Source organism: Nannobrachium achirus (assembly GCF_963921795.1).
Source record: "Nannobrachium achirus genome assembly, chromosome: 23".
Lineage (NCBI taxonomy): Eukaryota > Metazoa > Chordata > Actinopteri > Myctophiformes > Myctophidae > Nannobrachium > Nannobrachium achirus.
This window is the reverse complement of record NC_137830.1, coordinates 44,946,963-44,963,370: the sequence shown is the minus strand read 5'-3', so window position 1 is coordinate 44,963,370 and position 16,408 is coordinate 44,946,963. Positions and strand designations below refer to the sequence as shown.

Here is a 16,408-nt window from a genome sequence, read left to right as displayed (position 1 = left end):
TGCGCCCACATTTACGTGAACGGATCGCGCACGCGAAACGCCCGGGGAGAAGATGCCTCGGCCAAAACCGCCACTCTATGCCAATGCAGATTGAGCCATTTCGCTGGTGACACTGGTGAGAATTACAACGGGGACCGTAATGGGGATGGGGCGATGATATTGCGCTGATATTGCGCTGATGGGTCTTGTAAAATGAATGCTGTTCAGAACATAATATAATAATAGAAATTTCACGGCTAATCTACCAACAAGCCATTCTATTGTAAGTGTTAAAGGGATATTTCACTTTCACAAAAACTTTAGGTCATTTTATTGTCCAATTAGGCTTTTATGAACACACTGGACAGATTTTAATTTGATGGATTCAATATTTAGATATTTGATGTAAATTTTATCAGGCCCTCCTCCTGCAGGACGCCTCCCCATACACACCCATTGTAACTTCAAACTCCATTTTAACCATGATAGATTCATTAACTCATCTAGTGCCATTCCCGAGATGTCTCGTGAAATGTACTCGAGTATATGTAGTGCCATTCACGAGATATCTCGGGAAAAGTAATATATTACTGTAACGGCGAGTACATTACCGAGAAGAATGGGCGGAGGTCCGGAGGTGGACGGGGGATCTCATCTTTAACTCATACCTCGCGATCCCCGTAGAGCCCGTAGATTTCCCGCTGTACCGCGCTGCCATGCCCGTAGAGCCCGTAAAGTTTAATTAGCTTTAATCATTATGAAAGGATTAAAAGTATTAGCGCAGATTTTCGCTGATTCTGGCTCTTTAGGCCCGCCCCCCTAACTGTATCCGGTCATTTCCGGTCTGGACCGGATCCAGCTTTCCGTATCCAGTCTGAGCCTGGGCCATAGTCCCGCCTCCATTGGTTTACTGAGTAACAGAAGTGGAAGCTACTGGGCGATGGAACGTTCGTTTTTCAATCGGATTTTTGCGTTTGGAAACTTTGATCCAGTCTCTACACGCCTGGATTATGATCCCCGCACATATCGTGCGTTTTGTGCGCGAACGTGTCCACGTGTTACCATAGCGCACAGTTGGCTTTTTTCAATGCTTTTTCATGTAAACACTGGCTGATAAGCAGAGATACAGCGTGGCAACGGATATGTCTTTTTCAATGGGGTTTTTTGTATTCGAAAGCTTGTCACCGAGTCTACACGTCTACTAGATGAGTCGCGCACAGATTGTGCACGATGCGTGCGCGTGCCCACGCTAAAAGGTAAGGACAATTTGGCAGCTGCTTACTACAGCTATGTTTAAAATGGCAGAGAAAAAGTTAATGTCCATTATCTCAAAACTACACTTTAGAAGCTAGGATGGAGGCAGATGCTCGCTTATGTTACACAGTTATAAAAGCTCCCGGTCGGCCATTACACAACTCCACGTGGACACGGATCGGTTCCGGCGCACGACCCGATGACGTCAGACCGGAAGTGATTGCGCTGTGGACTTCTGGCCTTCAAAATAAGATAACGGCGGTGATGCCAGCCTGAAGGTGGCGTCGTGGACTTTATAATCCGTTAATTTCAGGGGCACTAAATGAGTTAAAAACATGTATTATCTTTTCTGGTGTCTCATAATGCCCTCCTAATACGTGAGCAGGCCGTGTTTTGCGATAACCTTTTTCATTTATTTTTAATATTTTTTTTATTGTGTTTATTGTTTTTCTTTTTTTCTTTTTTTTCAAAGAATTATTAAAAATAAATGAAATAAGTTATCGAAAAGCACAGCCTGCTCATGTATTAGGAGGGTATTATGAGTCACCACCAGAAAAGATAATGGGTGTTTTTGATGAATCTAAGTGAGAAAATAGAGTTTGAAGTTACAATGGGTGTGTATGGGGAGGCGTCCTGCAGGGCTGGTAACATTTACATCAACTATCTAAATATTGAATCAAGCAAATCAATAACTCTCCAGAGTGTTCATAAAAGCCTGATTAGATGATAAAATGACCAGTTTTTTTTAAGTGAAATATGTCATGCCTGCAAATGTCATGCCAAATATTATGACTAACTAAAACGAACTAAATAATTTGAATAAATAAAAGTTGATCACCCCTGTCACGTAACACTAGTTTGTGATGCATCACAAATTCCTCCTGTTACGTATGTGCAGCAGGGCATTCACGAATAGTGATTTTTAGTATTCGAATTATTCGACCTCAAAGTATTCGAATAGTCGAATATTCGACAGGACTGGCCAAACGGTCAAATATTAAGTAAGCAAGAGGCGAACGTTGTGAAAATAGCAGATCTACATGCTCACAACGCCTCGCGTTGCGACGCGTTGTGAGCATGTAGATCTGCTATTTTCACAATATTTATCTGCGGAACCGAGTCACATTAAATGTAATACCTACAATTCCAAGTGCTTGTCAGGGTGGGGGTCCCCAGTTCAAATATGTTTATTTTGGGGGTCACGGCCTGAAAAGGTTTGAGAACCCCTGGTATATAGAGCATTAACAAATTCATCCACCAGGGACATTGACAACTCATTCTTATGACTTCCTATGTAGCCAAGTTTTATAAACTATATATTTTTTAAAGAAAAAATAAAGAAAGAAAAAAATTGGTGAACGTGCTTGTAGATCTGACGAACAACGTCGAATAGTGACTTTGATATTCGAAATATTCCAATATTCTAATATTTGGTGAATGCCCTAATGTGCAGAGGAGCCACTCACCTCCGGTGGGCACGAGCATGTAGATGAACTTCTTGGCATCTCGGATGTTCAGCGGCGTCACGGGCACCAGGCGGCTCGGCTGCCACACTTTGATCCTGCTGGAAAAGCTGATGAAGTTGAAGCGGTCGCCAGGACGCAGGTCCTTCAGGATGGTGAACAGAGCATCCTTAGTCTGGAAGACAGAGGGGGAGAGAAGGCCAGAGTGTGACTGAGAATCCCGGGGCGCTGCAAGGTGCAAAGAAAAGAGAGAAATGGAGAGAAAGACTTCACAGTCATGGGCAGAGACGTGCTGGCCATTGGGAAAAGCGGGACAACTCCCGAACGGCCGGTTCATTCCCAGCCGGTCCAGGACGTCCATTAGGAAAAAAAATAAAATGTCTGCTTTTTTTCGCAAAGCAAAGCCCTGCTTCATCATACAAGGCTGTCGCACAAAAGTAGTGAAAACAGCAGATCTACAAGCACGCGGTGCGAGGCGTTGTGTGGGCTGTTTTCACTAGTTTAAATCATTTTTAAAATGGTTTTGGACATACAAGGTTTCCACCCGACAATGACGAAATATAACTCATGTAATTGGCCCACTGGCTTGTCACTTGTCATGATCTGAAATGGCAAATCTTTGAGTAGCAGCAGCGCTATAGAGAGAGATCTCTCTCTGTAGCGTGCAATGAGGGCCTCTACAACTCTTTTTCCCGGGCTGAATCAGGGGCCCAGCATGTCCCTGGTCATGGGTTTAAGTCGCATGGGTTCCTTGAAAAGGGGTGAACGTTGGTAACACAGCACAGTAAGAGCAATGTGATCATGGTTGCTATGCTGTAAACAAGGTTTCCACCCGACAACAGCGATATGCTCTCTCTCACTCACACACACACACACACACACACACACACACACACAACACACACACACACATAACTACTGGCTGCATCCCTCCTACTATTCTGTCCTGTGTCACAAGCAAGGACGTCCAGCTCTCCAGCCATGTGTGGGTGTCATAGAGTTGGGAGGGGGGGAGACATTAGATGCCTATGGAGGCTGTATGGAGCCAGCGGACAGAACCACAGAACCACAGAATGTCCTACAGTGAAGCCCTCTATTGTGGAGACACATCAAAGCACACTTGTTGCTCTGTTGCTCTGGTCCGCTGGGGGCTGGCGCTGGGCGGGGGAGCAGATCATCGGGGTCGAGAGCGCTCTCGTCTAGAAAGTTCCATTACTCCATAGACGGGTGACCTTCCTCCCTCACAGCACGGCCTTGTATGTTTCCACTTTTCCCGTTTGGTTGCAATCTGTTCCCTGAGGTTTTTCCTCGCAACTCCTCACTTCACTCTTGCGGGATGTGTCGTATTGGCAGCTGCAGAGATCGGTTTTGTGATTCCTGGCCGGAGGGATTATCATGCTCTTACGCAGAGGAAAAGGCCAGATATTGCTATTCCGGTGTAGGAGTGAGGAGGAGGGGTGTCTGGTTTGCTAGCTGGTAGACTAATTTAACTCCACACGGGGGGAAAAAAACTCCACACATGACAAACTATAGTCAACTTTTTCATTTTGGCCGTTGTCTGGCTGACTTTGTTTACATCCCTCTTCTATTATTTTATATGGAATCCATATATAAAAGAATAGAAGAGGGATGTAAACATAGTCAGCCTGACAACGGCCAAAATGAAAAAGTGGTTATTTGGTCAACACATTATGAAGCTTAATTTTTTTTATAAAATATTTTCGAAACATAATTTTTATTTTAGCATCTGTTTTTCAAGAATAAAGTTGACTCCTTTAAAACCTTTTCCCCAAATGAGAAAAGCGTTGTTTCTAGGTTATTGTTGTAATGTGTAATATCAGTCTGGACAATAACTTGGTGAAAACCATCCACATTAGGTGTCCAACAGGCGTCCATTGCTCTTACCTGTCTGATCTTTGTTCCCAGCATGGAGGCACTGGTGTCGATCACAAACACCACATTCTTGGGAACGACCGGCAGGTCTTTTGGAGCAAAGTAATGGACAAAATGGCCATTTAAAACCTGGAGAAGAAAGACAACTGTTTACTGTACGTACAAAGTCGGGGAAAGAAAGGTTTCAGTAGCGTTGTTTGATTATTGAAATGGATGTCCTGAAGGCAGTTTGACTGTGGAATGAGGGGGTGGCAGTAATCCTGAAAAATGAATCACTCACAGGTGGGTGGTTGTACTGTATGTGCGTGTAAAAGAGAGAGTGAGAGACAGAGAGTGTTCCATGCGTGCATACATGATACAGTGACAAATGAATGTGAATGTATTCTATACCTGATGCTTTCACAGTCTGTTTTTCTTTGGGCTGTGAAATGAGCTATGATAGTGTGACACCCTATATTTTTCCATAGTTTGACGATCCTGGGATTAGCGTATTACTCACAGAATATTACGCCTATACTTCAGAATTGAATGGCTAGCCATGACATGACACGGGTACACATTATTGTGTATCAATATTTGATACTTTAACTATTGAAAAATAGCAGATATACAAGCTCACAAGCTTGTAGATCTGCTATTTATGAAAAATCGTGAAAATTAGAATTTTGACCCGATTCTTTAAGTGTCTTTTGTATCCTTCTAAGACTTTTTGAAAAACCCTATGTTTCTATGTCAGCAATCTGGCCAGCCATTGTCAAAGAAAAGGTCCTTTTCACTTAAATGGAGCTCAGTTAGCCTTTTCTTGAGAGACTAGCTACAAGGTCAGTGGTTCTCAAACCTTTTCATGTGAAGGACACCCAAAATTATATTTATTTGGCCACGGACCCGCGTCTCAAAATATTTAGTTCCAGGGACCACCCAGAAGCAAAATTTGAGTTACAATCGTTCGCTTTGAAAATACATATATTCAAAGAAAACAGAGAGTAAGGAGTGCATCTGTTTGGCTGTAGAGTAATAATCTCTCAGGAAAGGTGCTCTTTGGTAGTCAGGTGACAGAATTGATGCAAAAAAAGTTGGACCAAGGCACTCTTGAGGGACAGTTAAAAAGCCTTTATTGTAGGGCTAATGCATGGCAAGAATGCATGCATTAGCCCTAAAATAAAGGCTTTTTAACTGTCCCTCAAGAGTGCCTTGGTCCAACTTTTTTTTTACACATATTCAAAGATTTGCACACATTTTCACGACTTTTTCAAAAATAGCAGATCTACAAGCTCGCAGCGCGGCACTCGGTGCCGCGCTGTGAGCTTGTAGATCTGCTATTTTTCACTGGTTAAAGCATTCAATAATTCTAGGTCTAAATGGGTTAAGATGCCGGCACGGCTCAGTTTTGTCATTCGGGTGATTACTCTGACTCTGTTGAGAATGCTTTTTGCAAGGCATGTTGCTATAATTGCTACGTAGTCTAATAACTGAAAGGTCACAGATTAAATTCCTGCATCAGACAATGTTTGTCAACAAAAACAATGTCTGTCGTGACTCATGCCGCTGAAGTGAACTTGAACAAGACAGTGTGTCTCTGCCTGCACCCACGTCTAACGCCTAGTTTAGAAGACGACGGTGTCCCGTGCTGAAAATAGAGGATCTGCAAGCTCACAACGTTGTAGCCATAGAGCAGTGGTTCTCAACTTGTGGGTGGGGGGGAGGGGGTCCCCAGTGACAGTGAACGAGTGAAGTGACAATTTTAGGACTTTTAAAGATGAAGTGCCATGACCCCCCCCCCCCCCCCCCCCCCCCCCCCCCAAACATGATTATCAGGTATTATGATTATACTAGAAGGATGATTCTTACCAAAAAAAAAGTGTACAGAAAGTCATTAAGTATGCCTGGTTGTCATGGTGGGTGGTAACACAGCTGAAGTTAGCCACACCCACAGTGTTGGTTGAATGGTAAAAGGGGAGGGGATGATTATATGATGTCATTCTATCTGTGTTTTTGGATCTGCACTTTTGACCCACCAGGAGGAAACCCCAAATACAAAGGGAATACATAATTGCTCATTGCCAACCTCATAGACACATGAAAACCAGAAAAAGTACAAAACTATGGCACCGCCTCTTTAAGGAAAGCAAAGAAAAAGACCATTACTGCATCAAAAGTAATCAACAAACTATAAACACTATGGTCCAACATTGGCCAAATTGTCAAATAATATAAGAGGCAAATGAAATAGCCGATCTGCATGTAGATCTGCTATTTTCACAATATTTCTCAGTGGAACCAAGTTAAACAAAATGTTATGCCTCAACTCCTACAATTGCAAGTGCTTATCAGGGTGGGGGGTCCCCAGTTCAAATATGATTATTTTGGGGGTCGCGGCCTGAAAAGGTTGAGAACCACTGACATAGAGCACCAGTTAAAGGACCATAGCTTTGGCCATGTCATACAATTATATATTAACACCATTTCTCCATTAATGGCTTTATTTTTTTAGATTTTTGCATTATGTTTTACAGCTGTCGGATTACTTGTCTATCTCAAGCATTTTTTTTAATATGAGTGTATTAACTGTTGTTATATTGTTATCATAATCATTGCCTATAGCAGGGGTTTTCAAAGTGGGTGACCAGGGTGCCGCGACGGCAGTCCAGGGGTGCCGCGAGATCATTTGATAATATTTGGAATTTATTTGGACACTTGAAAAATAGTATCATTTTAAACTTGAAGTACACAGTTATTTTCAGTCAGTTCTAACCAAAATGGCTGTTATCTCAACGTTTTCCTTGCAACATAATCACTAAAAAATATCATTACTGTCAGGCAGAAACCTCTGTCGCACAAAACTAGTGAAAACAGCAGATCTACAAGCACACAACGCCTAGTACATTTTATAGATGATAAATACAAAACGAACGGTTTTGGACATACAAGGTTTCCACCCGACAACGACGATATGCTATAAATATAAGGTGCTGGGAGTGAAAATTATAATGTAGGGGTGCCTCGGATTAAAAAAATATTTATGGGGTGCCCTGAGACAAAAAAGTTTGGGAACCCCTGGCCTATAGGGTGTTTATCAGGAGCACTCACCTGTATGTCTCCTATACCCATCTCCCTCACCACATCATAGTGGATCACGTAATCTCCCAGGATGCCACTGGTGGTGATCTTGGCCTGCTGGACGATGTTTGGGCTGAACGTGACCTTGCTGAACATGGCGGTCCGTTTGATCACCGTGGTAGGAGGAGGCTCAGGCTTGGCTGGGGATCAGGAAGTATAACGCATAAGGCATAAGATAAAGAAAGGAAGAATGCTTGTGCTTTTAATTGGCTCAAGAAAAGTGTTTAGGGGATCAGCACATCACACTAAAAGGCCCCTTAAAGTCAACGAGCCATGTATCCTGAACTAAGATCTAAGCTGTGTATAGATGCTTTGTGGAGAAGGAAAAAAAAAAAAAGAAACGCTCAGATTAAGCTTCAAACGGAAGAGCTGTAATTTTATAAGCCCAGTCTACCCACTGACATGTGCAATGTTTTGTACATCAAACGCATGCAGTAGCTGCGTGATTATTCCTTTTAACACAGTAGATCGTGGGGCGCCTGGTAGCTCAAGCCATTAGAGCAGGGGTCTTCAACGTTTTCAGGCCAAGGATCCCTGTTTTCAGATATTTAACCATGTGAACTGTCAATACTTAATAAACGTGAACTTTCACTCTGTACTTATAGTCTGCTCTTTTTCCCCCTCTACACCGAAGCTCTTTGCCAAAAAATAGCCGATCTACAACGCCTCGCGCTGCGAGGTGGAATAATTATTGGAATATTTATTGGAATATTTTTAATTTGTTTTGAAAAAAAGTTTAATGACTTGCTCAAAAATAGGGACGCTGTGTTGAAAATGGTTAAGTCTCTCTGTGGGTTTCATAAATATTTAACCAATCCAAAATATCATAGGTTATTTTTTACATTTCCTCTAGCTCAAAGGAGGGACGACCATCCATCCAACACTTTGGTCCCAAACAAGATATCATTTTCTCCACTTCAGCACATTAGGATTGTAGGTGGGTAGTCATGGTCCACATAGAAGCAGGTATTGTTGCAGAAAACCTTTTTGTTCCTGCCAAGCCTTATACATCACCTAATATTTTGCCCTGTTGCTGGCTAGCTTGGCAATGAAATGATAGACCGGGACTTTGCCTGTGGGTAGGTGGATTTGGGTCCCAGCACTCTGTGTGCTTTCTACATTTTGAGTAGCCTCGGGATCCAGGCATTTCATTCAAGAAAGAAAACATTTTGAGAGATGTTACCCGCCACCTCTTAAGACGCTAATGGCATGGTTGCCTCCACCATCAATGTGTGAATGTGTGCTTGGATGGGTGAATGTAAAGCAGTGGTTCTCAACCTGTGGGTCGGGGGGTCCCCAAATCATTTTGGGGGGTCCCCAGATGATTAACTTAATGTGCGAAATTGTTTTCTCACTCAACAGTAAACAAACCAACATAAAGTTTAAGTGTATAGAAGGTATCTGCACATTTCTAAAGTGAACATTTAAGGACTTTTTAATACCCGATTTAATAGCTGATCTACATGCTCAACTCTTAGTGCTCGTCAGGGTCGGGGGGTCCCCAGTTAAAATATGATTATTTTGGGGGTCGCGGCCTGAAAAGGTTGAGAACCACTGTTGTAAAGCACTGAAAAGTGACATTTGCCTCTTCAGGTATATGCCCTAAACTTTAACATTTCTCTGCTGACCCACCAGTCAGTTTAGCCTCTTTGCAGGCCTGGCTCTGTGAGAGCTGTTTCAGCAGCGTTGCTGCTACTGCACCTGTAGTGCTGTTTCAGCTTCTTTGATTTGCCCCTCAGCCGCAATTTTTGTTTAAGCTCTGTGAGCTGTTGTTCACTGTCCCCGAGTCCTTGAGTTCATTCAGTGTAGGCGAGCATCATCAGCTCTGTCTTCCACACGCACCGCACCGTGTTCCTACGATTTAATGTTACCTTGCGGTGCCCTTTATCCTTGACTGTTGCGCTCATGATTTTCCTACTTCTTATAAGAACCCATCATTTACAAAAAAAAAAAAAAAAAAAAAACGATTGGAAATGTTATTTTACTGAACCGTTGTGGAGCACAAAATTATATCTGCCATCGTAAACGTGACCCCAAGTTATCCCAAAAACTACATAGTGGATTGCCATGGATTTTGCTGTCCTACTCCCTGGAGGATGAACCATTCTGATTTTGGTGACTCCATGGCCTTATCTCTAGCGCCACCCTTAGGCCACAACTTGCACAAGGACAAAGGACAATGTGTCCTTCCAACACTTTTGTCCCAAACAAGGTATCTTGACATATTTTGTGCATCATCATGCTTCCTTTTATTCCACTTTCAACAGGGAAACACTTTATGGGCTTTTCTCCACATGCACACCCATTGTAACTTCTGGTGACTCATACTACCCTCCTAAGAGCAGGCCGTGTTTTTTCGATAACTTTTTTCATTTATTTTAATAATTATTTGGGAAAATGTAAAAAAATGAAATACAAAAATTAATTATTAAAAATAAATGAAGAAAGTTATCGAAAAACACGGCCTGCTCATGTATTAGGAGGGTAATATTAGTCACCAGAAAAAAATAATGGGTGTTTTTAATGAATCTATCATGGTTAGAATGAAGTTTTAAGTTACAATCGGTGTGTGTGGGGAGAGGCCCTGGGCAAATATCTAAATATTGAATCAAGCAAATTAAAAACTGTTCAGGGTGTTCATAAAGGCCTGTTTAGACGATAAAATTACCAAAAGTGTTTTTGAAAGTGAAACATCCCTTTAACGTTTTATCTTTTAGCCTACCTGGTGCCTTGGACCCCACTGCAGAGGTCGATCCGCTGCTGCCTTTGCCGTTGCGGAGCGGCAGCACTTCCAGCAACGCCAGTGGCGAGTGGTCAATGATGGTGATGTCGAGGCTGAGTCGGCTGACCAGCTGCATCGGCCTCAGGCTTGTCACGTGCTCATAGCGGCCCAGCCGCCGCTGGAGCAGTTCCTCATACGTCAGCAGAAACAAAGCCCGGTTCCGGCCCGGAATGCTCGCCGCCATACTGAACACCTCCACCTCTGACTCAGTGCTTAGATAAAGCGAGGAGGAGAAGAGAGGAGGGTAGATAAGGAAGGAGGACGGAAGGGAGAGGAGATAGCGTGGAACCAGATGTTGACAGAGGGGTAGCCTCGGGAACCTAGACTGATACTTCAGTCCGCACATCACCACCCCCTGTTGGTGGGTGGTTTGTAGTGTGGACTGAAGCTGCACATATTTTATTTTATTTCGAGCACGCCTGAAGAGCGGGCGCATTGAATGGGCCAATCAGGGTTGTATGCTTGGGGCACGTGGTTTGGCTGCTCCGGTCCCAGCCCCCTCCAAACAGAGCTCTTGAGCTCACGTGAGACTCGCTCGTGGACTCTGATTGGTGTCCTCTGCCCACGTGAGAGTCTAGTGGACTCTGATTGGTCCGTGAAAACTGTCATGGCGGAGTCAGACTCGACTCGTATTATTTTAATAAACTATGAAATAGTGCCGTTTAATCACGTTTTAATACCATTTTGCACTAACGTAAACATGCAGACATATAATATGTTATGAGAAATAACGTATTTTTGCAATGTCACGCCACGTCGCCGTCGCGTGTGTGTGTGTGTATGTGTGTGTGTGTGTGTGTGTGTGTGTGTGTGTGTGTGTGTGTGTGACGTCAATAGGCTTTAGCCCGCCCACGCCGAAGTAGAATCTCCGTCTGTAATCTCAGACTCTCTCCCGAAGTGAAACGTAGTGTGAGATGTCTGGCGCTCGCAGTCAGGCAATCGGGAACCCAGGCGTTTAACAGAGGGGTAAATGTGAGACCGTGATCATCTTGACATTTTGAGAACTACTGACTTAGAAGGCATTTGTAGAATCGACCTCAGGCCTTGATAGGTTTAAGAGAATATAGGAGAACAGAAGAGGTAGTGAGATGAGCAGTGCAAGTAGTGATATCATCTGTGTGTGTATACAGTACAGTGTGCAGCATCAACGGATGACCTCGGGGATCAATATGGTTTAAGTGTGGTAGAGGTGGATAAAGTGATGTGGTTGTTATCTCTCTGTGACTCCATTCATTTCTAAAACATCTTCCCCTTCACCATCGCTCCATTCCTGCTGTCCATCTGACTTTTACAGTGGAGTCGATGAATCATGCAGCATTTAAAAAATGTCACATTTTGGGGGGAGTTTATATGCAGAAGGCATGATGTCATTTCTTCCTGCATAACCGATTTACAGTATATGTGACAGACAGTCCCTCTCAGTCTCTCTGGAGCAATGATCTTATATTCCTGACTTGCTCCACTCTGGATGGATGGACACACTGACACAACCGTGCCTTTGTGGTTACTAAAGTTGTGATAAAGAGGTTTCGGTTCAGCGTATTATCAGTCTGTTTGCCAAACAGTGACATGAGAGAGAACGGTTCGGGCTCTTTAATTATGAGGAAACGCCTAAGAGAGATCAGAGTATAGAAGCTGGCCACACACAAATTCAAAGATGTGTGTTGTTTGGGTACACACCTGCTCACACACACAAGCCCACAAGTGCGTGCTAGCACGCATGCACGCACACGCACACGCACACACACACACGCGCACGCACGCGCGCACACACACACACACACACACACACACACACACACACACACACACAGGGGGTCTCTCTTACCTTGTGTCACTTGACTCTTTGTTCTTGGGTCTGCCATTGCTCCCCTTATCCTGTTTGACCTTCTTTTCCTTGGGCTTGACCTCGCTCTGGTAGACACGCCCACCAATGATCCTGGCTCATGGGGGTCAAGGGTCAAGGATTAGAGCAGTGCTTTTATTCGGGGACCACCTATTGTTACTGTTCCAAACGGCTTTCCTTGGACAAAATCCTATTGGCCCCTATTTACAGTTAACAGCGCTGCACGTGAATGAGCCATAGTGACTGTGTTAACGAGAGCGTGTGTATATAGCTTGTGTGCACTCTTTCTATCAGACCCCTTGCTAACCTCGCCCATGGCAACGGAAACATCATAAATCCACACAATCAGTGCATTACATGCAAAGCATGCCTTTCAAATAGCCAAAAGGTGGACATTCAAGTAACAAAAGGAATGGGCCCAGAATGGTCTATAACAGTGGTTCTCAACATGTGGGTCGGGACCCCCAGCGGGGTCCCCAAATTATTTTGGGGGGTCTCCAGATGATTAACTTAATGTGCAACATTGTTTTCTCATTCAACAGTAAACAAACCAACATAAAGTTTAAGGGTATAGAGGGTATCTGAACATTCCTAAAGTGACAATTTAAGGACTTTTTAATACCTCTAAAATGACAAATTAAATATTGGCCAAATTGTCAAATATTAGAGGCAGAAATTGTGAAAATAGCAGATCTACATGCTCACAATGCCTCGCAACACGAGGCGTTGTGAGCATGTAGATCTGCTATTTTCACAATAGAACCGTGTTATATAAAATGTAATGCCTCAACTCTTAGTGTTCATCAGGGTGGGGGGGTCCCCAGTTAAAATATGATTATTTTCTGGGTCACGGCCTGAAAAGGTTGAGAACCACTATATAACATACAATGTGATTTAGATACAGGCATGTCTGAGTGGGGCTAAATTGAAAGTATGCTTGGATTCATACATTCCCTTTGTCTTTGACATGTATCTGTACATACAATAGAATAATTTGTGCAATATGTAAATCCTACAATTAAGTATGTGAACTCAACTGACTTAAATTAACTTGGACACGAGTTGTTATCATTACTGTCCATGTCCAAGTACAATTGATTGATTGATTGAATACTTTATCAGAAGTTTGCAAAGGAAAAGGTACAGGACAGTACAGTTCACTGATACCAGGTCAACTAAAAGGATAAAGACCACAAGAAAGCTTTTAATGGGCTTGTTTAAATTGGGGTCCCTTTTTTCTCAATGAAACAATGGACTGTTCCTTACATGGTGAAGTTAGAGATGTAGGCAGCTGCAGGTATCTGGAAGTGGAAAACGCCCTCAGCAGCGGCGGAGTGTCGGTTGAGCATGGTGCAAGACACCGCCGTGAAGGCATAGCGAGAGACGATGGTGGTTTTGATGGAAAGTTCCTGGATGTGCGGTTTGGTTTCCTGTTTTATACGAGCAATTTATGCAACATTATTTACAGGCTGTTTGACATCAAATTTGCTTACAGCAGAGGTGTCGGATTTAGGGAAAATATCTTGCAATTTCAAGTTCAATTTGGGTAACACCATACTGGACATATGAATTACCGATTGGTAGCCTATAGTGGACAGTGTGTAAAGTAACTAAGTACATTTACTAAAGCTCATGTGTTGCGATGCAATGTATGTGAGCTTGTATCTGCTATTTTCAAACTTGAAAACTTGTGAAATGGGAAATTCTGCATATGAGTAGCCTATACTTTTGGTACTTTAAATAACTTTAAGTACATTTTGATGCCAATAATTTTGGAACTTTCAAGTAGCCTAAATTTTTAATTCAAGGCTTGTACTTGTAACAGAGTATTTCTATATTGCAGTACTTAAAACTAGTAGGCTACCTTTTCCACCACTGAATTTGGGTAACACTGGGAGGGAGTGATTGGTAAATGGTTGCGACCGTAGGCCGCACTTACTACAGAAAGCTGCTCGAGGTGTCCGTCCGTCCGTCCGTCCGTCCGTCCGTCACACACGTCACACGTCACACTTTTGCCCTGCTCATATCTCCGCAACCGTTGCCCCGATCCATGCCAGATTTTGCACACACACTCCTTACCTGCCAAACTACAACCTCCAAGGACCCCCGGAGCTCCAGGGACCCCCAGCTCCCTCGGGGACCCCCAAGTGTACAAAATGAGCACATGTGCAAAAATTACCAAATGACCACCCCAACGGGGCTGCTCACGGGGCATTCCCGGGGACCACCCACTCCTGGTGCTCCAGAACGGATGCAAAAGTGGTGGCGCCCCCAGTGGAGGACCCCCTGCCACTGCAGCTCACATAAAATGCCGTAACTCGGGCTAGGAGCGACCGGGAGAGCCGGGGCCGGTACCTATTCGTCCGCCTTGGAGGCGCGGAGACCCCACCCCTCATTTCTCACATGGCCCTCTAGCGCCACCATGAGGCCGATTCAGATTTTGCCCTAAAATCACGAAAATCACTACACAGTATGTCTACACTCATGTCATCAACATGCTCAGGAAGATTTTGGAAAAACACATTTTTGCTCTATTTGTGGAGATAAGTGACCTACGGTCGCTTATCTCCCGATTAGGGAGTCTTACTGGTAGTGCACTTGCAAAGGCTTTGCAGCCTATAGTCCCAAACACAGCCTGACAGACTTTTCCCCTAAATATTGGACAGCATTTATTAAGAAAGCGCCAATACATTACAGATAATCTGGCGAACAGCTGATGCTTGGCAGATCTCTTCGCGTCACACCCGGAGTTTTTGATGATGACAAACAAACCCAATGGCCAAAATAAAACTATTTGACCTACATATTGGAGTAGGGCAATTTATTGAAATATTATGCTTTAAACAACAATTTTAAAATATTCAACTTAAGAAACAACAAGTGCACCACCAAAATGACTGTTTTCTATTGATTACTCACACCATGGAGTAGGCCTATACATAGTCTATGTGTGTGTGTGTGTGTGTGTGTGTGTGTGTGTGTGTGTGTGTGTGTGTGTGTGTGTGTGTGTGTGTGTGTGTGTGTGTTTTTTCTTTGCATTAAAACAATAATTTTATTATAATAAAGCCTACCCCTATGGATTCCGGATGGAGACGCAAATGCATGTGTGCATCCGAAAGGCGGAATCATGGTAGTAAATTCATTATAATCAAATTATTGTCTTAAGAATGCCACAAAAACTTTTGTGTCTATATGGGTTAGTAATCGACAGAAAAAAAAGTCATTTTGGGGGTAAGTTGAACTGCTCCTTGGCTTTAACCTCATATAACATTATTATTATTAGCCTATATTAATATATACGTTACCTTGGTCAGAATGGCTTTCACTTGCCGAGGGACCCTCCGTGGAGCCTAAATGAGAACAACCAAAAGGATCAGCCGAAGATAATTAAAGTAATCGTACCAATGCGCGTGTAAAATGTGTCACAGAGAAAAAATTACTCACAATATCCAAATCAAAGTCTGTCAAGTCGGGGAAAATGTCATCATCTTCAAATTGAGATTCATATGCCAGTTGCCCCAGGACCATGCATGGACTCAAACCCATCATCAGCACCAAAGTCAGCATCATGAAGTCCATAATCCGTTTAAGAATCACACGAACGAACGCGCATTATCTCCAGTGCGCAGCGCTCCGTCCGTGTCCACAGGTCGCCAAGATCAGAGTGACCGGAGTAGTCAGAGCTGAGGCTGTGGTCCGTGGGTGACACTGACAAGCCCTCCACGCACCATAAACACACCCGCCCACCGAGACATGCCGTGTCCGTGTCTCCCTCACATTCTGAACAGCACTTTGAGAGTAAGATCACTGGTTCAGATTGCAAAGACTGAGCGCATGAGTTCCCATCGGCACCTCGACTCAGACCACTTTCGGAGGAACAATTTTCAATTTGTGTTAGTTGTGGAAAACTGAAAGTAACAAACATTTACTCTAGCCTACTGTTGGCCTACACTTTTGAGCAGAGGCGTCAATTGGGTATGGCAAGCTATGGCAGCTGCCATACCTTGGCTACAGGGGAAACTAATGAAATGTAGCCTACTTTTTCATCGTGCCTGTTGCTATAAGGTATGGCAA

General features: G+C 43.5%; 1 protein-coding gene across 1 annotated transcript in view; it reads right to left on the bottom strand.

Annotated features, from left to right (window-relative positions):
- The window catches only part of itih5 (inter-alpha-trypsin inhibitor heavy chain 5), a gene marked incomplete at both ends in the record, with an annotated part of 29,925 nt that extends 14,012 nt beyond the window's left edge, over positions 1–15,913 (bottom strand). The window contains 8 exons of the mRNA XM_080754395.1: positions 2,700–2,871; positions 4,602–4,718; positions 7,677–7,846; positions 10,429–10,700; positions 12,317–12,427; positions 13,601–13,764; positions 15,640–15,684; positions 15,779–15,913. Coding sequence (XP_080610521.1) covers positions 2,700–2,871; positions 4,602–4,718; positions 7,677–7,846; positions 10,429–10,700; positions 12,317–12,427; positions 13,601–13,764; positions 15,640–15,684; positions 15,779–15,913 — 1,186 coding nt within the window. The remainder of the gene's footprint in view (positions 1–2,699; positions 2,872–4,601; positions 4,719–7,676; positions 7,847–10,428; positions 10,701–12,316; positions 12,428–13,600; positions 13,765–15,639; positions 15,685–15,778) is intronic.
- Between the last annotated feature and the right edge of the window lie 495 nt (positions 15,914–16,408).